Raw genomic sequence first — 27247 nt, forward strand, 5'->3', positions numbered from 1 at the left:
AACATAATTATTGCAAGTTTACTTCAGTTATAAACTTATATAAAAATATTATATACACTTTATACCGTATGTGCTCATACTTGTATAAGTATATTTAAATTTTTCCGCTCTGAAACGCGCGCGATAGACGCTACGACGACTACGTCGACCTAAAACTATACGGTGAGAGACGGTGACGGTTGGTATATATCTATCTATCTAAGTGGCAGCGGTGTTCGGCGGCGCGGTGGCGGTAAGCAGGCAACTTCAACGACCGCAATTAACATTCATGCTATGTACTTAAATAGTGTGTAGAAATGTCCGCGGCCAATAGTCGATTTGTTTTGGTCACTAGCGTCAGATAAAATACGAAAAATCAAGACGATAGAACGAACGGCACGTGAATAAAATTCGCTCTTCTCGCACACCTTATGATCAATCAATATAAAATATCAAACAAAATATTAAAAAGTGTGTCCTCTTTTGGTCCCTTCTAACTTTTATAGATACAATATCTTAAAATCTTCTCTTGATGATCTTTATAATATATCTGATTTGATCTTTGGCACTGTGTTAATCGTTGATTGATGATTTGTTGTTCAAAAAAAAAAGATAAAAGTTGTAGGAGTGTGTTAATTTTATTTGTTTTCTTAAATTGTTTGACTTGGAGTTTTTTATATTCGAGTTTAAACTGTTGACGAGTTGAGGGTTGGTTGCACGCGCGCTTCAGATTTATATTTAAAGAACGCATATTGCCGCTGATTCAGACCAACCAACCGTAAATAATAAACATATCTTTTGAGTGTATCTTCTTTGTATCGGTCAGTGTTGACTCAAAAAAAAAATTAACAAAAAAAAGATACAATATTTAATGAATATATCAAGTATCAAAAATAACCCGCGGAAGTTACAGAATTTAATCGCTTCTGATTGATTGCGAATCTCAGTTGTAGGAGTCCTCAGATTGTGCGCGACTGCTATTAACCTCAAGTAGTAATTTAAAACCTCAAATAAACATTTAGTGTTTTTTTTTTTTTGTAAATTTTTAATTTGAGTGTTTTAATATTTTGGCTAAATTAAAATTTGTTGTGTTTTAAATAACAAACAAATTCAGTAGAAAAAGTGTGTGAGATTTTGTTTGTGATATAAGCATCAGCTTCTGTCATCCCTTTTTGAAAGGACATGAAAATATTCGACGTCTTATGTTTTAAACAAAGTTTGTGAATTTTTATTTTTTTTTATTTAATTTAATTAAAAACACTTACAACTTATTTTGTCATTCATCACAAATCATTTTTTTTTTCTGGTACTAAAAAAAAAATCATTACATTAATTTTTTTGTTTTCATTGTTGTTTATTTATTTTTTTTTTGAAATATTTCCGCCCAGTTGTACACACTGACAGTCAATTTAAACACACAAAAAATAGCCTGTGCATCGTTTTGCTTTTGCTCTTTGTAATAATAATGAATTTAGGGTAGAGATAATGTAGTAAAGTGATTTAGAGGGAATGCTTTTGTTTTGCTTTGAGTACATTTTTTTTTTAATTTTTTTTTTTTGTTGTGCGGTAATTGCAATGCGACATTATTGTAATTAGTAAACATTAGCTCTGATATGTTGTTGTTTTGATTTTGTTTTTTTTTTTTAGATTTTTTTTCCCACGCGGTTATTTAATTTTTTTAATGCAGAGAATGTACCTACAAGTTGTAAAATGTGTACATGTGAGAGAGACATGAGTTGTATCTCTATAAATAGATTAATGTTTTTATAATTTTTTTCTTTTTAATTCTTTTTTTTTTAACATTTATTTTCTGTCTGTTGATAAATGATCTACAAGTTCAAAATTTAAAGCCAAATATTTGTATATGCAAATATGATGGTGGTCATAATGCAATATTTTTTGTTGTATATTTGTTTTTTTTTTTTTTTATTTTTGTGTGTGACATTGGTGGTGACATATTTTGAAAATAAATACATCTTTATTAAATTTTCTATTTTATTTTGCAAGAGAAAATAATTGATGGTTTTCGGTGTTTAATTTTTTAATTTTCGCTGATTTAAGTGATTAAAAGTAAAAATTGATTTCTTACAAAGTTACACTTTTTTTTGAAATGGGAAACTATACCAACTATAGACTCAGTCAAATTTGACTTTCAAATTTAGAAAGTTTTTTTTTCGGGGAAAAATATGCAGTTTTAAAAATCTCAAAGTTCTTTTTGTGTTAAAATAATATCTTCATATGTCCAAAAGGACATGTTTATTTTACAGAGCGTAAACCTTTAAAGCATTTAACTGTATGACAAGGATTTGTTTGTCTCCATTTTTGAAGTCAAAATTAGTGTAGAGTGTCACACTAAGAGGCCACTTTTTAATCTTTGAACACAGGTAGAATTGAGTAAAATATGCGCCTAACGAATTCGACAATCAATTGTTCTCTCTGAATACATCTTTATTATTAGCTTGAAACTGATACCTGAAAAAAAAAAAATATAGCATGATCAGTAGGGTGGCTCAAAAAATCGAAATTCGTTTTTTTATTTGGTACTTCGAAAACTCGATTGCTAGACACCTTTAGGATATACTCACCACATATGAGCTCTTTATCTTAATGGGAAGGTCCTCCGCTTTTCAATTTTCCATTTTTACATCAAGCTTCTACTAAAAAAAATATTTTTTTTATTAATTGAATTTTTAGCCAATTTTTTTTACATATTCTTGTAGAAAATTGAACGCTCTACAAAAAAGGTTAAATACACTTTTTTGAATTATCTAACCGTTTAGTAGATATTTGAGGTCCAAAAATCGAGAAAATCTTTAAAAATTCGTTTTTTGTTCTTAATTTTGTAACAAATTGAAAAATTATAATAACACTGGTCTGCAAAATTTAACTTTTTTTTCTCCTTTAAATAATTTTTTGATATTATAAAAGATTAGTCTTTTCTGAATCTAAATCTGCTTTCAGAAAAATTCTATCAGGTACCATTTTTGTAAAAATGATTTTTGAAAAAATTTGGGTAGTTTCTAAAAAATAACCCTTTTAGATTCATTTGAACTTGTATAAAATTAAAATTATTTGTTGCATTGAGCTCAAATTTGGAGGACTTATTACTCATAATATGACCTATCGATTGACACCAAATATGTCTTTTTACATTAATGTTTACTCATATTTTAAAATACTGATTGACAAAAAAGCAGAAATATCGAAATGCTTCACTTTTTAGAAAATCTTACATGAACAAAAACACCTTAATTAAGGAAAATGTAAAATATCAGCGAACATTATATTTAAAAATGCAAATATGTAAAAAAAAACCATATTAAAATACATCAAACAAAATTTGTACGTGTTTTGTAATTTTATATGCTATTTTTCTATTTAGAAATATCTTATTTATAATAAACCATTCGATAAACTGCGTTGAAAAGCTTCAGATTTGTTTCTCCTAGAAACAAAAGTATACTTTTCTTATAGTTTTTGATGTGCTGAGTAAGAATCCGAAGTCAAAAAAATTCTATTACGTCAGGATTTTGAGATATTCGCATTAAATTATCACAAAATCAAGTTTTTTTTTTAAATAAATCTCAAAAAAAAACTACTATATCTCAAAAACCCGAGCTGACTGAAATTTTTTGAGTTCGGATTCAAAATCAGCACACTAAAGTCCATTAGAAAAGTATACTTTTGTTCTAATGAAATTTTTTTTCTATTCTAATGAGAAAGATATATTAATTTTTAGAGATCAGTTTCTTTATGGTAAGATATGCCAAACCTACTAAACTTACTTAAATTAAGATATCTCGGAGAAGAAAAGAGATATTGAGAAGATTGAAACTGAATTTGAAAGAAAAAAATAAGTTCTTTCATAAACCGTAACAATTTTAATTGAAAAAGATTAAATTATGCCAAAATATTTCTTCGCAAACAGCAAAAAAACGTGACGTGCTAGGTCAATTCTGACTTCGAATTCGGAATCAGCATACAAAAATCCTTTAGAAAAATATAATTATATTTAAAGGAGGATTTCCTTGCAGACCAGTGTAATCAATATTTTATTGAAATCGAGATATAATTTCCTGCGAAAAAAAAAAAAACAGTTTGAAATTCCCCTGTTCTTTTAATGTCTCGTAATGTAATATTCAACTTAATTGCCTTAGTGCTGAAATCAGATAACATTTCAAAATAGTTAATTGCTTAGCTGTTTTGCTTGCTAGGTTTGCATTTTTAATTTAAAATTGTAAAAAAAACAGTACCTAACATAAATCCATGTTTTAAAATTGTTCTTAAAAATATACTTTTATATACGAAGCCTTTAAAAGGCTGGTTCTACGAGCTTCAAATAAAATTAAACATTTTTAATTTTCTGCCCAATCAAAATTTTTCTATTGCTTCTAAATGTTTATTTATTTAAGCTTTAAATGAAGTTTTAAAAAAAGTAGCCACTTTTTTTTACACTCCACTTTAACAATTTTTTTTATAATAAATTAAATAGTTATTAAATTAATAGAAGAAATAAGCAAACAACAACATCAATTTTTCCAAACTTTCCATACTTTGGTGCTCTTCGCTTTTTTCTCAAAATGACTTACAAAAAGTCAAAAAATTGCAATAGTTCAACAAAAGCCGATAAAAATTTCTTCTTCTGTCAATTTTAAGAAAAAAAAAAAAGCGAAAATATAAGTAATCCATTAATCATTTTCGAAATGACATTTTCGCATTTTAAATAACATAAATATTAAAATTATACAAAATCATATATTTAACCATTCCCTCATACTTTTTCTCAAGATAAAGAAATAATTAAAATAATTCAATATTTTGCATTTTGGTTGAAATAAATAATCGAATTGTCAAATTTGGGCGCCAAAAATATTAAACCCTGTTTATGTTTTCTTATTTAACATTTTACTCTTAAAATCGATTGCATGTTTGTTTGTAAAGTATTTTGCATGTTTAAGATTATTTCATTTGAATCACTTGTATTTTTGGAAATAAGATTTTCGATTTCTTTTCTTGTTTGACACTTCCTGTGTGTTTATTACCCAAAATATACATATTCGTATTTTCAGTGAAAGAGAAAAAAAAAATTAGAAAAATATTTGTATTTTCATGTAATTATCTTTTGAACATCTGTCTCCGGCATAAAATATATTTTATTTATGGAAATAAGAAAATGTCAAATTTTTTAAGAGATTAAATTTACGATGCAACAGATTTTTAGAGCACAAAATTGACAAATGGTAAATTTGTCCACAATTTTTTTTTTAATTTACCAAAAAGAGATTTAAGAAAAATTTGCGACATACATATTTCAGCAAATACTTAAATAGACTAGCTGTTAATAAACAAATGGTTTATACATATCTTACTCAAGCAAAACATCAAAAATATCTTAGTTTCTTTTAATTATAATCAATAAAAATGTTTGTGTGAATTATAATTTCGCAGAAAAACAAACTCCAGTGTTCTATTCAGATGATTACATTTTTTATCAGCGTTTTCTGTTACCAATAATCGATTGTATTATTCATTAACTCATGTCTACTCAATCTCTCGATTCTGTAAACAAATCCTACTTGTACTGTCTCGTGCAGTTTATTTTAAAAAGTGTTTTGAGACCACTTTAGAGTTTAGTGCGAAAAAAAGTACCATTGAACTTGTGCGTTCTTTAAATTTCTGATTCATAGCACTTTACGACAATTTCACAAAGTTTCAATAATTTTAAGAAACTTGAGTCTTTAACATTTCGCTATAATTCATAATCAATGAATTAGTTCTTAGTTTTGTATATTTCCTTCTTCCATAGCCACTTATCATGGCTATTATTATTATGGTAGACTAAAACCTACTTTAAATGAAGTTTCAACTTAATTGAAATAAATATCACCACACTTCTAATTAATAAATGTTTACGAGTGTTATGACACTCGAGAACCTTAACCGCGTGATTGAGAAAAAAGTCACATGAACACAATTGCATTTTTTTTTTTATTATTAATTAATTTGTCTCAAAAGATTCTTCTTCGAATTTCTATAATGTCTTCCAATATACATACATAAATACGCCACAGAAATTTCCATTTTTTTTTCTTTTGTCTTTTATAACCCTTATAAACTTATTTAACCTGCAAACATCTGATTAAAAAAAATATTTGTTTGAAAAAGAAATATAACAATAATTAAATATGACGCCACCTCAAAAAACAATTTGTGATTTCGATTAGGAGCGAATGAATTGAATATTTTTAAATGGTGCATGTCGACATGTGAAACTTGCGAATCATTTACCTTATTTTTTTATAATGAATGTCATAGAACGCCCATGACCACGGTCAATATAGTTTTTCTTATCAGCAATGGTCAATGGTGGTTGTTGGTTGAAAGGAAGGAAACAAGAACAAAGAATTGAACAAGAATACGTTCTTTAAGATTACTCATTTAAATGTGAATAGAATATTCTGTACCCAAAATGTATTTGACTGGCAAATTAATGTATATTTGATAACAATATTTAACTATAAATCATTTATTTTTTGTTTTATCTATACACATGTTCGTCTATCTTTTGTATACGCAAAAATAAACATAACTTACATGTGGCTTGTGTACAAACATAAACTTATCTTTTGTCCCCACTTACAACCAAACAAAAAAAAAAGATTCGATAAGCTTGTTGTACAGTGGAATATGTTTATATTTTTTGCTCCTAAATTGTAGCAAATAAAATTAAGTTGTTAGCCAAACATGTGTAAATTTTTAATCTTATTAGATACATGTTGCACTTGTAAGCTTTTGATTCGAAAAAAAAAATGTATTTCATTCTGTTTGAAGAGATTTACCATAATCTTCAAAATCATTCCAATCAATAAAAAGAAGTCAACCATTTTCATACAATATGATGATATACACATATAATGTTCTTAAAAATGTTGCAAATAAATAAAAAAGAAACACATGTTGAAAATGTTCACTGTGGTGTATACGTACTTTTTTTTAATTTTCAATTTAAATTTAGTTTTAATGCATTTTAAATATGAAGTATGAAAGTTATAGTTGAATCAGTTTATAAAAGCAGCGATAGAGAATCTATAGTAATAATTCTATGTCTAAATTTTCCATACAAAAAGAAAAGATCGACCGAAAATTAAATGAGATTTGATTGTTTTAAAAGAGAATTAAATCAATGGTCATTTTATTAAAATTAAATACAACCCAAATTTAAATGCTTGATAAAAACCGTCAAAGTTGGTTTAAAACTGAAAAAAGGTTTGTTTTTTTCTGTTCTCTAAGAAGGGACAAAAAATGTTTTTATACGTTTTTGAAATGTCACTCCATTTATATGCATATGCCATTCATTTTGAAAATATAATTCATTAAATACTAGATTTTTCCGACCTGGCAATTTGTTTCCCTTAACGAAAGATAGATATTTGTTTAAGGTTAGAAACCTTTCAAAAATAAGTCTTTTTTATTATAAAAACTAGTCTCAGTTCAGAAAGTTCGTTTATGTCTTCGACGAAGACGTGTTTTAAATATCGTCTTGCTATTCTTTTAGCGGCTTTATTGTTTTACTATGTAATTTAGCATATTTGAATAGTTTATTTCAGAAACAGCATAAGTCCATGAGCACCAACTTTTCAGGAGCAACAAAAAACTGTTTTTTATGTTAAAACTCCACAACACTCCACAAAAACCTTAAAAATATAAACCTTTTTTCAAGTATTAGCGGGTTTTTAAGCCTTTAAAGTCGCTGGACTTATGTCGTTTCTGCTCAAAAAGAATTTTTGTTGGTAAAACTTTTGTTTTCATCTAGCTATATCTTTTGAACCCTGCTTCTGATTTTAATCAATAAAATAGCAGTAGATAGATTAAATCTTTACCTCTTCATTGATGTATAATTTTAAAGCTGACATACTTAATTTTTTTCCAGGAGATGAATAACTATACATAAATGAGAAATCTCAAAAAAAAAAATTTTCGGAAAAATGGACTTATGCTGTTTCTGAAATAAGCGATTCATTTGAAACATAAGTTTTGGCACTATTTTTCATTTTTAGGAAGATTTATTACAAATACTCCAACTGTAACCGTCTGTATCGTTAGGCTCGCGTAATCTATTTATAAAATACCGGACATGTTTTAAGCAAAACAGCATCTTGCATTTTTACTTTCGATATATGTAGGTACTATATATCAAGTTATGCATTCGTACAAAAAAAAAAGTTGAGATAACATTTCTTCATGACATTACGATGGTAGACAATGCCAAAAAAGTGGGTCCCGGAAGTCCGTCTGTCAGTCTGTAAACGAAACTTCAGCCTAAACGGATGGACCGATTGATGTCAAACTTGGTATGTAGCTTTATTTATTTGGCGACTCTACAAAAGGGTTTTTGGAATTAATTTTTTTGGACCAAAAATAACGGTACTTGTCATATACCGTCATATAGTAAAATTGAAATTTCTCAAAAACGGCACCAACGATTTTGTTTAAAAAATTCAAATATAAGTTTAAAGACAAGTTCTATCTTTTAATAAAAAAAATTTTTTTTGAAAATCATTATTAACGGTACCTGCCATACAACCTTTTTTTTCAAATCCGATTATCTCCGAAAGTGCTTATTTGATTTCAACGAAACTTTTTGTAAAGAAGCATTTATATGATTCAAGTATAAGCAAAAAAATAAAATATCGAAAAAAATAATTTTTGGATTTTTAAAAAAATTTTGAAATTTTTTTTTTGAAAAATCAAATTTTTAAAAACCGGACATTGAATTTTTTTGAAATTTTGGTTTTAGATGTTGATTAGTGATTTCTACAAAATGGCATATCAATTTTATTTTAAAACTTTTTTTCAAAAAAATTATTTATAAAAAATTAGTTTTTTAAAAAACGGCTCTAACGATTTTGAAAATTTTTTGTCTAAAAATGCATCTTAATATATCAGTCAAAACTGCATACTTGTTTTGAAGGGCAATCTGATTTCAGATTTTATTTTATTTAAAAAAAAAACGAATTTTATTTTTTTTCCAAAGTTCTATATAAAAAGTCTTAAACATTTAAGCAACTTTAACTCTAAGAGCAAGTTCATGCGACCCAGTCGTGCATTTTATTTTTAAATTAATAAACCAACCAAATTATTCAATATAAAAAAAGGAACATTAACTAGTAATAATTTTAACTAAAACTAATGAAGTTTATTTTTTAAGATGTTTAACTTAGAAATCTTTTTGAAATAAATGATAAATAAAAATTTTGTATTATTTTTTTAAAAGAAAATCTTCTCAAAATATTAACAAAAGTGGATTTAACACTAAAATAAAAGTGATCCCCAATATTTTAGCAGTGAGTTAGTTTAAGGTATGTAAGTAATGCGACTTGTGTGCTTAACTCTCGAACTCGTTTTCCTGCTTGATTGCACTTTTTTTCTTATCTAAGCCCTGCAAATGCTGATTTTAATGATAAGAAAATCTTGTTGTTATAAAATAGGTATTCTTGTATTGAAACTATGGAGATTTTTTAATTTGACACTAAGATTTTTCATTTCAAGGCCACTAAAATCGAAACCAAGAAAAATCGTAGGTGAATGAACACAAAAAAAAACATAAATGAGGAATAGAAAAATAATAGATTAAGGACTTCTTCTTACTTACACACCTCTAAAATTATTTCATTTACCCACTAATTTAAGATACATATTACCCGTCATTGGACGCCTTTCCTTAGGTTTTTGTTACATTCAAAAATAATTTCTTCTTGTTACAAAATTTCCAATAAGCGCTGGTATCTATTGACAAAAAATCATAAGAAAAACACATAAGACCTAGTTGTTTTCTACCAAAAATCACATAAAGCTAAAGTTGTTGTCGTCCTTTAATTTAAATTGAGTAAGATAATGAAAATATTAAGGAGTACAGGGTGCTTCATTTCAGTGTTGGTAACTTCGTTTGCAATAAACACTGTTTAAAACATTTTTGTATGATTTTTTCCAACTTTTTCAGTAAGCGAATCCACTGTATAACAATACAACGCGTAATTGTCTTCGTCGGTTTTGTTATCTGTACTGTCTATTGACGTCGCCACAACTTGGCGAGGAGTATTCACAAACTTTCATTCATACAGTGCGTACTAGCTTTGCAAAACAGTTGCGATCAATCACCTCTTCGTGAATTCTATAAGTAAATTACCTCCTAGTTTAATAGTACTCAGGACTATTTCCATATAATTTCCATTTTACGGGTTTTTGAAAAAAGAAAAACCACAACGGTCGGTTACTTTTAGTTATCTATTTATTTAACGTTAACGATAACCCTATCAGTAGTAGCAGGAAACCTGTCAAATATTTCTGTCATCGAACATTGATTGTTATCAATTTCTGAATTCATCGTCGTTTTCGTTCGTTTGTACGGGTTCATTAATTTATCGATTTGCAGCAAAGGCAGTTGACCCGAAAGAAAAACGACAGAGCAAAAAAAAAAGAGACAAAAATTAATCGAAAGTAGTTTACTATTTCGTTAAGTGAATTCGGAAAATCAACATTTCAATTAAGAAAGTGTGAACTTCACCAACAGCCTTTTGCTATTGCTATTGCTACTACCATCATCTGGTTGGCTCCTGATGATATATGCACCCCCTTTCCACCAAAGTGCGCTCGCTCGCTCTATATAGGTAGAGTTGGGTTATGTTTCTTCTACTATAGCCGCAGACGGGCTCTCGATTAAAATCGATTTGTGGCAATTTTATTCATGTGACCACGAACCACGATCAAGACGACAGACGACCGACCAACGACGCACGACGTCAGACGCGTAACATTGCCGGTAAAGTGAATTGGTGTTGCAACAACTGTTGGTCTTTTTTTCATTTTTTTTTTGTCTTTGTGGCACTGTTCCTGACTTCACAGAGAGAGAGACGGTTTTTCTTTTCGCATTTTGCTTTCGTCGTCTCGCCTTAAACAAGAAAATCGTTTTGTTTGTTTTTTTTTTTTTATCTTGTTCTTCTTTCGATTTCGATTTTTTGTTTTATTTTTTATTTTTGTTTTATATTAAAAATAATTGTTTCCACTTTCTTTTAAACTTAAACGAATTGTATGTGAATGTGGTAGATGTGTACGAGCATGTTGATCACTTGATTTTAATTATCGCCAAGTGCAAGACTGTTGCTATCGGGGATTAAAATTAAACAAATAACATTATTCTGTGAGTAATAAATTTATCATTTTTTGTATTACTATTTGTTTGTTCTAAATTTCATATTTATTCTATTCATAAAAAAAAATAGATAGACTCTTCTGTGTAACTTGTGTGTTAGTTCTATTTGCTTGTGTATATGTGGTATATTGTACCCTTTATAACTTAACGATGTAAATTTATTTGAGAAAAAAGCTGTTAACTAGATTCAACGAAACGAAAACGAACGAACAAAAAAATGAAAGTGATAAATAGATTTTTTTAGTTTTACTTTTGTGATGTTAATCAAACAAACCTTTTTTTCACGGTTTTAAGGCATGATCTTGGGTCGTATGATAGTTAAAAAGGGAGCCGTATTTATGTATATTAGTATGACAAATTGAAATCATGCCATAACATTTGATAGATGACAAAATAAAATCAAATGACTAATAGATAGATTAAAATATTTATATTTTTGCTTTTTGAATTATAAATAAATTAAATTTTGTTTTTGTTTTGAGAACTTTAAACTGTAATAATTGAAAGAAGATAAGAGCGAAAAATGGTCTTCTTTGAAGATGATTCATACAATTCATGGAATTTTAAGCGAGGGGACTTTTTTTATATATTCTGCTGAAGTGCATTGTATTATTTTAATTTTTGTTGGCATTATTTCTCCAATCAATCTTTGAATTATGTCAAATACACCTCAAATATGCAAGGATATCGAGTGATAGGATTCTTACAAGTCTTTACAAAGTTTTATGAAGACTATGTAATGTAAAAAAAAAACAAGTGTTTAGCTCTAGGGTGGAATCGTGTAAACTGATTTTTGATAGTTGACTCTCAAATTCAAGAAAATTCGTCTGTGTAAGATGATAGTCAAAATTGACTATCATATTTTTTTGACTTTTTCAGCTGACACCTATTTAGGTGTGAATTTGATACAATTTAACATTTGTAGCATATTTTTTCTTGGTTTTCGTGGTGCTTTTACTTTGTTTGGGAAAATGAATATTTTTGTGCCTGTGCAATTATTTTAAACCTACAAATTAAAATAAAGTTAATGAATATGAAATAGAAAATAGAAGAGTCAAACTTGAGGAACAAATTAAATTATATTTTACCTCCCCGACTCAAAGTAATTAGCAATCATACCTTTGTACACAAAAAAAAATAATTTCAAAATAATATTTCGTACAAAATTTTCAAATAACATAAGATACTTTTTTGAGTATATTCAACATTTTGGATGTGCCATCTGAATTGAAAGTTTATAGAACATTTTGTGGGATTCTTTTTAAGCGATCCTTTTCGAGTTTTATTTGCTAGGTAGATATTAAAGTTATAAATTATTATTTTAAGCGTTTAAAAAATATTAACTTACTTTTTTATAATTGTCTTCTCAATTATTGTAACTATGGAAGTGAAAAACTGAAACTCTTCATCGGTTATTTTGAAATTTACTGACGTTTGACAGATTTCAAACCCAAGTGATACCAAGTAAACCAGAATTAAATATGATCTCAAAATGATCACCTTACACAGATGGTTGAAAATATCAAATTTGATAGTAAAAAATATGATAGTCAAACATCATTTTAGTTGATTCCACCCCTGGTTTTCCTAGTATTTAACTTATCCAGAAAAGTATAAACGTGTTTGTGTATTTAACAAAAGTGAAAAAAGTATTTTTCGAAAAACAAGCACTTCATATGCTATTGATTCAAAAACTTTCTCAAAGAAAACGCCATTATTCTTACATTTGAATCATTTAAGATAATCAACGACCGATTAATTTTTTTACTGACTGTATAATCGAATATATCTTCAATGTTTAAACACATTATATTAAAAAAAAAAAAAAAAAAAAAAAAAACACGCATTTTACTCATTGCTCAAGTTTATTTCTATTTATCTTATGTTTTAATAATTCGTAAAATTATAAGTTAAAGTTGTCACATCTGCCTTTTTGGGTTGCAAGCATCAGACTTTTTAAACGAATTGAGATATTATAACATTTTTTTTAAAGACAGCTTGAGAGTTTAAATAACACAAGGTGTACTTCACTTTGCAACGACAAAAAGTTCTCTTATAGAATAGCCGGAGATTGTTTGAAAGAAATTGTGGGGAAAAATGTAAACAAATCAACATGAGTTAAACAGTGGGGAAAAAGAAATTAAATTTTTTTTAAATATTTTTTTTGTTGTTCAAGTGTATTATTTTTTGTTTTCCTCCAAAAAATGTTAATTGAAAAAATTCCTGAAATATATTTGAAGTCAAAAAATGGCAATAAAATTTTAGGTAAAAAGCAAATAAAAATTACAAAAAAAAACTTGTTTGAAAATAATCGCAACACTTCGATGTTACACAAAAAACCCAAAATCGTTTCAGGTGCAACACATTTTTTGTTTCGGGGGTAACAATAAAAAAATTTCATATGGAGCTGAACATAAAAATTTTATTTTCGCATATTTTATCAATTACGATTTGGGTGAGTTCCCTTCACCCAAAAAAAAAAAACACCCTTTCACCCAAAGGTTCATTGGTTTAGATGACATATTGACGTTTATTCTTAATTCTTAACCGTTCTATATGAATCATTGTGTTCCTAGGACTAATTACAGAATTTTGCCCCTCTATGACAAAAAGCAGCCTTTCATTCAAAATTATTTTTTTTAAATCTTGATTTCTATTCCAAATACAGCGTTATTACCAAATTTCACTAGAGTGGCCCATAATTTTTTTACCATTTTAACCATGTAATTCGTATAGGCACTTTGGATTCTTGCTTAAAATCTCAATTGCAACAGAATTTTTGAATTTCAGTAGGGTAACAATATTACTACTTATTTTTTGCAATAAACCCCCATTTTGTTTACACCTGAAAAAAAACTCCCTTTTACATGAAAAAATGTATAAACTTATTTGAATCGTAATTTCCGTGGTATATACCACAATTGAATCGTTTTTTATTTTCAAAGTATGATAAGTCCAAAACCGTTTTTATTTTTTATCTTTTAAACAATCGGTCCAAAAAGTAAATACCAAACGATATTCTGTAGCTAGGTAAAAGTTCTACAAAATATATTTTTTATACATTTTGCTACACTTAGAGCCAATTTTTCAATCTTCTAATAAACAGTCAGTTAACTGTTCGACGAATAAAGTTATTAGGCTCATAAACAATCAGATAAAAACATTGAATTTTTCAATCAAGAATAATTTATTCCACAGAATAACAAAAAAAAATTGTCAAATTCAAAAATATTTAAAATTAAACGTCATTTTTATTCATGATTGTTTTTGTTTTCTTGTTTTCCACTGTATTTTTTTCAAAATTCTTTCAAAACAGCTTTGACAACTGACACAATATTTTTATTGAGATTATTCCTTAGAATAATTTTATTCGTCTCTGAAAGAAGCAGATAGATTTATTCTTAGGAATAAGCTATATCTGCCTGTTGAAAAATTGATTTTTTCTCTATCCTTAGTAATAAGTACTAACTGACTGTTTAACTGACTATTGAAAAATTGGCCCTTAACAAAAGAAAATAGAACGTTTTTTTCTTCTCCTGAAAATTTTGAAATTATGGACTTATCATGTTTTGAAAATAAATGATTCAATTTTAATAAAGAGCGTATGTGTACCATTCAAACTATTGATTTTAATGAACTTATTGTGGATTAACCTTATTCCAAAAGATACACCCTTTCACTAAACATATTTTTATAGACTGCTTAGATTTTTGGTGCCTGTCGTAGGTGAATAAAACATTTTTACCAATTTTCACTGAGGTACAATTTTTGATTTACATAGTTTGTTTTGGTCCATTTCTCAATTTCATCTTTTCTTTAAAAAAAAAACACCCTTTTACTTTTTTTTGACAAGACACTTGGCAGTATTCGGCACAATGTAGTGTGGGACTCTTAACTACTAAAACCACCTCTTAATCAGGACCAATTTTGAAAGATCGACATCAGATTTTTCTTTCTTAACTATGTAAAATCACTTTGGGGGAAGTTTAAACTTTTAATACTTTCCCATGTTTTTTAGACCATAAGCTCATGAGGCTTGGTTTTCTTAATCTCCGAACATGGTTTCTTATATTCAAGACCGACTCCATTTCAGAATTAGTATGACTTTGCAGTCTCTGATTGTGCGATACAGCGTATTTTTTAACAACTTCTTTCACTGAAGGATAATTTTGCAGGCAGTTTAAATTCTTAATTCTTTAAACTAACGAATTTTTTCACCAAGTTAAAAAAATAAGCAAAATGTATGTACGTCAGTTGTTTTGGAACCTTTTCTCATAAATAACGCAAAAAACTCAAAACAAAAACACCCTTTGACCAGAAATCTCTCCTTTTTCCTTGTGTTGGGATTAACCCTCATTCCGAATTGTGTCAGTTTATCATGTGTTTCAGTTGTATTTTACTTGTAGTAGTCAAAAAGCATTAAAGAAAACTTTATTTACGTGTTTTTTTTTTTAACTGGTAAACTTTATTTAGAATAATTTAAAATAAAGTCATGAAGATAAGTCATGCAGATATTTGCCAATTTCGAAAGTGTTTTACTTTTTTTTTAATTAAAGGTATCTACTGTTTTCACGAAATTTTTTAACGAAAATATTTGACATATACCTTTCCACTTTATGTCCCCTTAACGAGGTTATAATGATTTTTTTCTCTTTTACCTCAAACAAATGCTCAGATAATTCAAATCCAATAGTTCTAACAATGGTAACTCTTGTACAAAATTAATCAAAGTACTTTGTTGCCATCATCTAATTCTATTCAACTTTAACTGAAATTGTAGTAATTTCTGAAATATTTTAGAATTTACTTGTGATAAAAATACCCATCTTTTGATTTTCCATTAAGAACATTAATCCATTTGATTATCAAGAGACAAGACAAAAAAAAAAAAAATACAATTTATTTGTTTTTCATTTGAAAACAAATTGGCGATTTTATTTTTGTCTGAAAATTTTAATCCAAAAACAAATCATGATAAATTTGTTTGGCTTTAATATTTTATTTTTATATTTTTTTTGTATTTACTTTCTGTACAACAATATCACTTCTGATGTTTTGAAGCATAAACCACGCACTTAATTTTAACTCGTATTTTCTCATCTACTTACTTCATTTCTAAAAAAAAATCATGTTCTGAAGGACATTTCCACATCAGACAGTATATATTTTTTTCTCCCAACAGTGTCTATTATTATTTTTTAAAACGTGGATTCCGTAGTACCTAATACATAGTTTATTTTTTTATTTTTATTTCGAAATAGTCACCAAATAATACATTTTCAACGACAAAATTGGTTCTGTAACATAAAAAAAATGAATGTATTGTTCGCGAGGTGGGTAAATTGACAGACAGACCTATACAATCTATCTGTTTTCTGTGTAAGCGGATAAATATTTGAGTTTCTGTTACAGTTTGATTGTGCTCCGTTACAACATTTGGGGTGGCTTGAAAATAAATAAAAAAATAAAAACCTATCTATAGGACTTGTTGTTGTGTACATATACAAACAATCATTATTATGGAATGAATGCTTTATTGTTTTGGGATTTTTTTTATAGTATGTAAATGACAAAAGTTACCAAATGAAATGAAATTTCATTTTAAGCCGAAACTTTTTGTTTTTTATTATTAATTAGTCAAGGGATATAAGATTTATCGAATGATGACATAACATTGTTATTGTTTAAAAGCAAACAAATCAATTTTAATTTCATTACTGAATTAATAAATTGTATATAAAAAAAAGAATATAGTTAATATTTCATATCCTTTTCAACAGAATTGACTGGCAATCTTGTATTACTGTATTATGTAAATAAAATGAAATAGTTGAGGCTGAAAGAGGATTTAATTGGCTTTTTGATATTGCATTCAATGAATTTTGGCTATACAAATTTATTTTGAAACTCATTGTTAAAGCTTATAAATCCATCTGCAGTACATATTTCCAACTTGTATGCTTACATCAACACCAACATACAAGTGCATTGTCATCTCCTTTTAAACCCTGTTTCATTAAATGCTCTCGTATTAACGTTATTTGAAGCCTTGTAAAAATATAAATTGGCCTATTTTTCCTGGCAGCACTTCTCTTCCATTTTTTTCGAAATTCGGTTTTTTAAACTTATACAATTCAGATGTAATGAAAGCATTAATTTTATTAAATATTAATTTTACTCCTTTTTTTTTTTGTTGGTCGAAGAGTAAAGTTAAATATTCAGCTTAATATTTTGGCCAGCAGAAGTGTTAGAAGACAGTTCTACCATGTTTCGACTTTGTTGACAATGACAAAACGATTCATTCATTTGCAAGCCAATTTCACCCTCCTAAGAAATAAAATTTAAATTTTTTGATAATTAGATTTGTTGCTTTTGATTTTTTTTTTTTTTGATCGAAACAAAAATGTTTTTTTTTTTTGAGAAAAGAGTGCAAAAAAAATAAGAAAGAACTATATACATACCTGTCAAATTGGCACTTTCCTTTTTTCTTGAAGTTTTCGCGTAGTGTAGTTTTCAATTTTCATTAACATTCCATTGTTTCTAAAAACTTTAAAAAGTTCTGAAAATGTTTGAATTTTAACTCGTGTCACTTTGCCGTGAAAGCTATTTGATTTGTTAAAGGTTGAACCGTAATTTTGAACTTTAAATTTTTCTAAAACAAAGTCGTTATTCGGTTTCTTTCAAAAAACTTATTTCTTGAGTTCTTGCCATCGAATTACCAGGATTGAGCCCTTCAGGTTTAAAGAAAATGGCAGTGAAGCAGATATTATATTATTTATAAGGTGAATGTAACGAATGAATTGATAAGTTCAAACATTTAGTTTTAAAAGGTGAATTTGATTTGGAAAAGGGTAAATTAATATTAAAAAACAATTGTTTTCCTTTCATTTTTTTATAGCTTAAGACTAACAACCCGGTTCTACCCCACAGTCAAAACTTGTGAGAGACACAAACATTATTTTTTGTTGTGAATTGTAACCTGCTCTTTAAGAGAGCACAACTTTTAACCTTTTTAAGACCTGCCACAAGCACGGTTAACGTTTTGGTAGAATTCTACCAAAATTTGGTAGATTTTAATTGCTCTGGTAGGTTGGTAGACTACAGTTCAGTTCGGTAGATTTCTATCCTTTCGAACGAGATCTCCTGAAAATGTTTACAAATTTAGCTGAAATTCAAATTTGTTTGAATATTCCAAATTTGTATATTAAATTGTTAGAGCAAACCCTGTTAAGATTTGATTTGCATTAATTTGTATGAAAAATTGAGTTCAAATAATTTTTTGTATGTATTAAAACATACAGCAAAAATTAAAAATTATATTTTGTTTTTAATAAGTGTGATGTTTAAGAAAATTTAACTTTGGTAGATTTTTCTTTGAGTTGGTATATTTTGAAAAATTTCGGGGTAGAAATTTTTTTTTGGCTGTAAGTTTGCGCTTCAATTTCGTCGATAAGGTGATAGAATAGAAATGCCCCACTCTTTCAAAGATCATTGTAATTTTTTTAAGGTAAAAAGCACTTTATTTTTGGAGCAAACCGAGCAACCGCGTTCTCGTTGCCGTTTATGCGATTGCCAGTGCGAAGTGGGCCTTGGGCCTTGTTCATATTTGCATTGAATTTCAAGAATAACTTTGATTGCGCAATATTTTACTTAAACGTTACTCATCGAGTTCGTAGTTTTTTTTTTCAGAAGGATCACTGGTGTGCGAGATATTGGTGGTGGTTGGAAGTTCTTAATTTTCTCAGAACTTTAAAGCATTTTTCTGTTTTTTTTTTTTTTTTTGTTGCCTTCCTGATTCAATCAGTCCTTATTAACCACATTTATGGGGTTGTCTAAATTTCCAAGTCTTTTTCTAATGTACTTGTTGTAAATAATAATGACTCTCTTGTTACTAGTCTTCGAACTTTGAGCTAAAGGTTATTTTACGCCAGTATTTGGAAATAAATGTTAAGGACAAGTGTTTAGAGTGATGAAAAAGACGAACCAAATTAAATTAGAGTTAGAAAACTAGTTCACAGTTAAATGAACGCAATAGTTATACGATGTTTTACTATTGATACCTTTTTTTTTCCACACATCTTACAATCCTGAGCTTTAGAAACATGCTCCTTAGGCCATATTGCGAGGTTGATTTCCTTTATTTCCGCAGAATATCATTTAGGCATGAAAAAGCTTTTTTACAACATGAAAACACAATTATTTGAAGTAGTTACTCATTTTATTTCCCATTGCTTATTAGCTCCTTTGTATCTCCTATACTTACTCATTCAACTTCTTACTAATAAATAATCCATTTTCACAACTTAATCCTACATCCATCGATCCTTGTTTCACTTTTCTATTTTCTTTTTTTTTTTGTATCGCAATCTAATCCATTCAAAATATGCATAACATTAACACAAAACAAATTTATATAAAAAAAAATCAAACACAAAAAAAAAAAAAAAGACAAAAACCATAAGAGGCTTCTTCTTTACCTGACTATTTCAGAAGTTGCATTCTCCACCAAATCAGCAACAACCTACTTCAAGCACAGTACAACACCTTTCATTTGCGGTTTCCAACGGGACAAGCGGGAATCACAACCGCCGCCTGTAACAACATTACCACCACCAACTCCGCCGCCAGACGACGATCCCAGTTGTAGTGTAATCGTCCAGCAACCAACAACAACAACAACAACAAAACCAACTGCCATCAACAGTAAAAGGATTATTCGCCGCATTAATTCTTCAACAGCTTATTCCAAGTCAAGCACTTCAATTCGTTCAAACAGTTCATCGCCAGACACAACAATGGCCGCCGCAAACAGTATTGCCCCCCCACCAGCTGGTCCAGCTGAGAAAATTCCCTGGCCCAACAGTAAGGACGATTATGAGTTGCGTGATGTTATTGGTGTGGGTGCCACAGCTGTGGTACATGCTGCTCTCTGCCTGCCTCGAAACGAGAAATGTGCCATCAAACGCATAAATCTCGAAAAATGGAACACATCCATGGATGAACTTTTGAAGGAAATTCAAGCCATGTCATCGTGTAATCATGAAAATGTCGTAACCTATCACACAAGCTTTGTGGTACGTGAAGAATTGTGGCTTGTTCTACGTCTGCTAGAAGGTGGAAGTCTCCTTGATATTATCAAACACAAGATGCGAACGTCAAATTGTAAACATGGTGTTTTCGATGAGCCAACTATTGCAACTGTCTTGAAAGAAGTACTCAAAGGTCTGGAGTACTTTCACCTGAATGGACAAATTCACAGAGACATCAAAGCTGGTAATATTCTCCTCGGTGACGATGGCACTGTTCAAATTGCTGATTTCGGCGTTAGTGCCTGGCTCGCTACCGGTCGAGATTTGTCCCGCCAAAAAGTCAGGCACACTTTTGTCGGCACTCCTTGTTGGATGGCTCCCGAAGTGATGGAACAAGATCATGGTTACGATTTCAAGGCGGATATTTGGTCCTTCGGTATTACGGCAATCGAAATGGCGACTGGAACTGCACCCTACCACAGGTATCCACCTATGAAAGTTCTCATGCTAACTCTACAAAACGATCCACCAACCCTCGACACTGGTTCGGAAGACAAGGATCAGTACAAATCTTATGGCAAGACTTTCCGCAAAATGATTGTCGAATGTCTGCAGAAGGAGCCCTCGAAGCGACCAACCGCCAACGAACTGCTGAAACATGCCTTCTTCAAAAAAGCCAAGGACCGCAAATATCTCACCCAAACCCTGCTGACGACAGCACCTTCAATGGAGACCCGAGTGCATAAGGCCTCGCGTCGACAACCCGGTGCGTCGGGACGACTTCACCGAACAGTTACCGGCGAATGGGTGTGGTCTAGCGAAGAAGAGGACAATGGCAAGCATTCCTCAGACTCTGAATCTGATGATCGTCCGATCAATCGTCTGGAACAAGGCGACTCGTCGGACAGTGAACGTGAAGAGCATTCGGAATTCTCCGAACGAACCATGACGTGCACCTCAGAGCCTGCTGATTCGGCAACAAGTGAGGCAGCAGTATCAGCAGCAGCGACTGCGGCGGCGGCTACATTAAATGCAGCAGGTGATGCACCACCAGTGAATCTTGTTTTGCGAATGCGAAATATCAAGCGAGAGTTGCACGACATTCGATTTGAATTCGCCGTCGGAAAAGACTCTGCCGATGGAATTGCCGCCGAGCTGGTTGAAGCTGGCCTCGTCGATAATTTGGACACAAATCCTATGGCTATTAATCTGCAAAAGCTGATAGAGCTGCGAAATCAAATGAAGTCTATTACGTTCCAACTGAGTTCTGGTATCCAGCCGGGCGAGGTTCCTGATGAAAAATCATTAGTTGGCTTTGCCCAAATATCGATAATAGACTAAATAGGCTTAAAATAATAACAAGCCTGCGTTAACTAACCCCCTCTTCCCTCTCAATGTCTCCCCAAACGCCATCTATCAGTGATGGTGGTGATTCACATTAATTATATATTATTTTTTTTTTTAATAAATAAATTTTATTAAATACCCTCTTCCTCCTGCTCCCATCCTGTTCCTTTTCATGTCAGCGTGATGAAGAAATGTTTAAATGCAAGTATAATGTATCACTTCTATTTATAAAAATTAAAAAAAATATTACTATTATTATATTTCGTAATTATTAATTTTTTTTTCTTTAAATATAATTTAATTAAATAAATTAAGCTACATAATTTAGCTCTTACTTTTCAATTAAAAATGAAAAAAAAAAAAACATGTAAGCTAAACAAGAAAAAAAGCACTGTTTAATTATTATTTTTTTTTTGTTTTGTTTATTTACTATAAATATTTTCATTTATATATTTAAAAATTAAATTAAAAAAAAAAAAAACAATAAATTAACGTGAACATGCAAAAAATTTAAATCCCTATACATTTAATTTAGTTTTAATTGTTAAACAAACAAAAAAAAAGTATAATATTCATAATTTTTATAGCTTAATATAGCAAGCAAGGAAAATTTAAATAAAATAAAAAAATAAATGTAATAAAAATACATGAATTGCTTAATTGATTATTGTAATATTAAATGTAAAGAATACAAAAAATAAAGAAATACAAAAAAACCTAGTACTGAAATGCAGACTAAATTTTATATAACGCTCTAGAAAAGGTAATAAAAAAAAAAATTAGAAGAAAAATCAAATATTAATCAATAATTTTTGTTAGACAAAAAATAAAAACTGAAAGAAACAATGAAATTAGTAAGTAAAAAAAATTTAAATAAATATAAAATATGTATAAAAAAAAAATACAAAAAACTGAAAAACAAACTTTGATGTACACAATTAAAAAAAAAAACTATAATAATAATTAAATTAATGCCTTTGCAAAAGAAAAAAAAAATCAAATTAAATTCAACAGAAATGAAAAAAAAATTATTTAGAAACAAATCCGTCTCTTGTTTTTTTTTTTTGTTTTTAGTTTTCATTTTTATTTTATTTAAGAAAAATAGATTTTATTTATTTTACTTAAATGTTTGTTTTTTGTGTAAAGTGAGATTGGTAAGACTATTTTTTTTTTTTAGCTTGTTTCACTTTTCAATTACATAGTTTTGTTTAATGATTGGTGATGGTTGCATGCAAGTTGCAGTTAAAATCTTTTTAAGAAAAGGATCATCGAAGACGATACGTTTTTTGTTTAAGTGGATTTGTTATTTACAACGAAAAAGTAAGTTTGAAATTCAAGAAGTTAGAAGTTTTTTGCCTTTGAGAATCACGTAAGTTTTGGAAATACCTATACTCTTACCTAATCTATTTTAGTGTTTTATTTCTTTTTTTTTTTGTGTTAAGGGCCATTTTGTACATACACAATTATGTCCTATGCTCGTAATTAATGTTTCATAGTTTGTTCAATTCTTATTTTCATTTCGAATTGTTAGTTGGCAACATTTTGTTCCTTTTTAAATAGATTTTAAACTTTCAAGGTAATTACTGCTTCCAATTGAATAGTATTTTAAATGAATCTCTAGTAACAACAATTTCTTGCAATATCACAGTAATATCAAAATTTTTTTCTGGCTAGGTACTAAAATACTAGAACTATTGAACTTTTTCTCGTCTGAAAGTCGACAAGACTGCAGTATCTATTCGAAAAGAATAGGTACTGTCATTTCTATAGGAACTGCTTGGAAAATTTCTTCACATAATTCGATAATTTCAGGCAAAAGCGCTTATTTCATTGGTAGCAATAGATCTTGACACATATTACAGTGTTTGGCGGGAATGACCTGAGAATAGAATCATAGCGCCTATTAAGGATTTTGAATCATTGCATAGACCTTTCATAGCTCCATGCTACGCTTTCAATAATGCGCGTTTGTACATTCATATAAGATGATGATTTTACTTGCTCCAAGAATGTTGACCATTGTTGGGTGATTTGTGTTGGTTTTTCAGTTGTTTGAAGTTTGAAATAAAAATTCAATAAAATTAGTGCAGTCGTTCTTCAGTTATGGTTCTGTCAAAATGTGAATTCAGTTAATATTAATTCTCACATCCACTGTTCATTTAATCGAAAAACACTATTTACGTTTAATAAGTTATATGATCGTATGATTTGTATGATTTTATTGATCATTGATGACCAGAGGACTTACAAATAACACGAAATTATGATTATGATGGCCAGAGCCATAGTGGGTAGCTTGAGTTAAAAATTGACAAAATATTTGTTTGTTTTTTCCTTTCTGTGGGTATTTTTGTAGGTCATTTGTTTAATGACCATTTAATCAATAAAGAAATAACCTTCTGGTCGCCTCCTAAAAATACAAGAATTATTTTTTTTTACCTCCGATAAAACAGTTCTTTTTTATACATACTTAACTTTTATCCAAATGACTTGTTCAATTTTAACAATTGTTTTAAGCAAAAGCATTTATATAGCCATAATATAAATCGAAATAAAAATTTTCAAAACTTTGGATTTAAAAAAAAATATTTCTTGAAATCAATTTTTTGAATATCATCTGTTTTTTTAGAAATTTTGCTTTTAGGTGCTTATTAAAAATTTCTAAAAAAAAATGCCATAGTCATCAAGTTTATTTTTATTTTTTTTTTTATAAAAGAAATTTTATAAAAAATATTTTTTTAATAACATGTCTTACTTATATTTTAATTTTTATTGAAAAGAATCTTCTACCGCTGTGATTGTGGGAGAAAAACTTAAAGGCAGTATGTGAATTGGATTAAATATTTAGCCGAGGATAAATTTTTAACACTACATATTGAGATAAATTTTCACCTGTCAAAAATTTAGTCCGCTCTTTAGCTGTGTCAATTGGTATACATTTTTGACGTGGCTAAATAATTTGTTTAAGCTGCTAAATAAAAGAATTAATGGTTTTAAAAACTAATATAAATCTTTACAATTCATACACGGCCTAAAAAGTTTTTATTAAATAACGACCGCCAGTTACCGTTAAAGTGCGAACGTTTTCTTTGAAAACACTGGTCTGCAAGGGATATAGAGCAAGAACCAAACCCTACTTTTCGAGAGGAGTTTTGTGTGCTGAGTCTGAATTTGAAGTCAAAATTTCACTGGCACGTCACGTTTTTGAAATAGTTGAATATTAATAGGTCAAAAACGCGTTTTTTTTTGTTACATTTGACATCGAATTACATCACCGTTAATTTTTTTTTTTGTAAAACTACTTATGCAATCTCAAAACGCCATATTAACAATTATATTTTTTCAAAATTATTTTTTTTCTCAAAGATATTGAAAAAAGAAATTTATGATAGATATCTCAAAATCTTGATTATTTTTTTCAAAGTAATGAATGGTTTTTTGAATCAAATTCCATCTTGCGTCTTCTGATTTGGACTTTTAAAGAGCAACATATTACGGAAAATATATATTTTTGACTAAACATACAAAAAAAACTCAATTAAAAATTAGTTTTTGAAGCTTTATAGCGAAAATAGTGATGAGTATAGCTCAAAAACTAGACGTGATAGAAAAAATCTGTAAACAGTTTTGAATTCAGCACACTAAAGTCAATCAAAATCACCTTATAAAGTTCTTGCTCCCGACTTTTTTTTAGTTTTTTGCCGACCAGTGAAATTAATGGGCCGACATAACAGCTTGAGAAAATAGCACCACAAACTGTCACTCGAACTCGATGAGTTTCATTCTCATATGGAATTTCCAGTTAAGAGTCAATTTTATATTTGACAATTTGGAAAAAAAAAAGAGTTGAGGACAGTTTCGACGAAGGAGTTTTTGGTAAAATTTTAGCGATTCAAAAAGTCTACGTGTCTTAGTTTTTTTTGTTATGGAGTCTTTAAAAGAAACAAACTCAAATCTTTATGTGGAGTTGTGCGCAGTGACCCGTTTGGGCAAAGAAATTGGTGTGGAAACGCTTAAAAACATTACATTTCTTTTTTTGTAACACAACACATCAGCCACCCTGAATGAGTGGAAAAGTCGTATTTTTATTTTTTTTTTAGGAACGAAAAAATTTAAGGGTTAGATATTTTCTGAGATCGAGCTTGAATCCAGCCTTCATCTTTGAACTTTTGCTCATCGTGAAATTAAAGTTTTGAAAATTGCTTCGGCACTCCCAATTTTTTATGCATTTTACACATCATATTTTTTGTTTACGCGATTCAAGAACACGACACCATCTAAAGGTGAGTCTTCTTTCTTATTAAAAACGAAACAACTTTTTTGTATAGCATTTGAATTTTGACTGAAAACTTCTTTGTCAGAAATGACGCGTTACTATCGTAGAAAGTGCTTTAAGAAAACTGCGTTTGCAAATAAATCGTTTCCATTCTTAAAAAAAAAAAATTGACAATAAGTTTGTATAAAGTTTGTGTTTGTATTTATTTTTCTATTTCTTTAAATGTATGTTAAACTAAACGAAACTATTGTACCGGAAATTAACATTTTCTTAAAACAAATAACTAACATAGGCAAAAAACACTTATATACCGTTATATCATCATCTCTATGTTGTTAATTTACTATCTAACTTATAACTGTCAATAAATGCCTACAAATTCATTATATAACAATTCAATTAAATATTCAAAACTTAATTTTAAAAGAATATTTCATAAATGTATCGAAATTTTAAACCATCCCGAAAATATTTTTCAAAAAAAACAAAAACTTAAATCAAATGAATATTTTAAAAACGAATACAAAAAAAAACCATCTTATTGTTATTTTATAAGAAGTGTTTACAAAAAATTAAAAAAAAATCAAATACAAGGATTGTAATTTTAGGGAAATAAAAAAAAAATAAAATAAACATATAAATGTATCTAATAAATAATTATTAAAATAATTGGAAATACAAAAACATAGTTTGTCTAAAATGTAGACCAAAATCTAAATAATAGATATATCAATTAAAAATGGCTTTTGCCAAATTTGTATACACGTCTTAGCACGACTTAAAACTGTAGTTTATAGATGTCAAACAAACAAAATATAATAAAAAAAAAAACAAATATAAAACCTTTAATCCTAATCTAAAATTTTCAAAATTCTATTTTCAAAATGTTCCTTATTTATTATTTAATTTTTGTTTGGTTTCTTTTTTGGCAATTGGCTTAGCGCTTAGTTTTAAAAAGAAAAACAAGTCGACCAGAGACAAAAATGTTTTACTTCATGTATTTAATCATTCTTTAAACAGATTTTTGTTCCTCAAATTATTAACAATAAAAAAAAAATAATAAAACATCCACAAAAATGCCTTTAAAACTCCTCCTTTTTTATGTTTTTGAATAAAAAAAATGTATTAACTGTTTCTTAGCATTTGTTTAGATCTGTAATTTCAAGTGAAGTGTTTTGTAAATCAAACAAACAAAAATTACTAATAAATTTAATTAAAGTAAACGGGAAATTTTAATGTTTTTTTTTCTTTTTTTTTTTTTTTTTGTTGTAAGGACATGTAGGGTAGAAGGGGGAGGATTTGCCAGGATTTAGGAAAATTGACTTAACGCAAAGTTTTTACGTTTCTTTTAATTTTTTTATATCTGATATTATTATTGACTTTATTATCTTCACTTAAATATTTTTT

General features: G+C 28.7%; 2 protein-coding genes across 8 annotated transcripts in view; both read left to right on the forward strand.

Annotated features, from left to right (window-relative positions):
* The window catches only part of LOC129916960 (E3 ubiquitin-protein ligase RNF181 homolog), a 91999-nt gene that overhangs the window by 55430 nt on the left and 9322 nt on the right, over positions 1–27247 (forward strand). The window contains exon 1 of one of the 5 annotated variants that reach the window (XM_055997230.1): positions 11065–11176. The exons of 3 other annotated variants lie outside the window; for them this stretch is intronic. Coding sequence is in view for 1 of the 2 variants with exons in the window: in XM_055997226.1 (XP_055853201.1) it covers positions 22776–22884 (109 nt within the window). In the remaining variant the exon portion in view is untranslated. Of the gene's footprint in view, positions 1–11064; positions 11177–22720; positions 22885–27247 lie in introns of those variants that run through there. One more of the 5 variants, XM_055997226.1, reaches the window with a different exon arrangement.
* LOC129916959 (serine/threonine-protein kinase OSR1) lies at positions 654–21936 on the forward strand. Of its 3 annotated transcripts, none has more exons than XM_055997225.1 (2): positions 654–969; positions 19679–21935. In XM_055997225.1, the coding sequence occupies exon 2, from the start codon at positions 19984–19986 to the stop codon at positions 21556–21558; it is 1575 nt and encodes a 524-aa protein (XP_055853200.1). In that variant the 5' UTR covers positions 654–969; positions 19679–19983; the 3' UTR covers positions 21559–21935. The 3 variants fall into 3 exon arrangements, with proteins under 3 accessions (XP_055853200.1, XP_055853198.1, XP_055853199.1); XM_055997223.1 differs by lacking the exon at positions 654–969 and adding an exon at positions 1036–1195 and having other exon boundaries at positions 19679–21936; XM_055997224.1 differs by lacking the exon at positions 654–969 and adding an exon at positions 11063–11176.

Source organism: Episyrphus balteatus, chromosome 3 (assembly GCF_945859705.1).
Source record: "Episyrphus balteatus chromosome 3, idEpiBalt1.1, whole genome shotgun sequence".
In the NCBI taxonomy this organism is placed as follows: Eukaryota; Metazoa; Arthropoda; class Insecta; order Diptera; family Syrphidae; genus Episyrphus; species Episyrphus balteatus.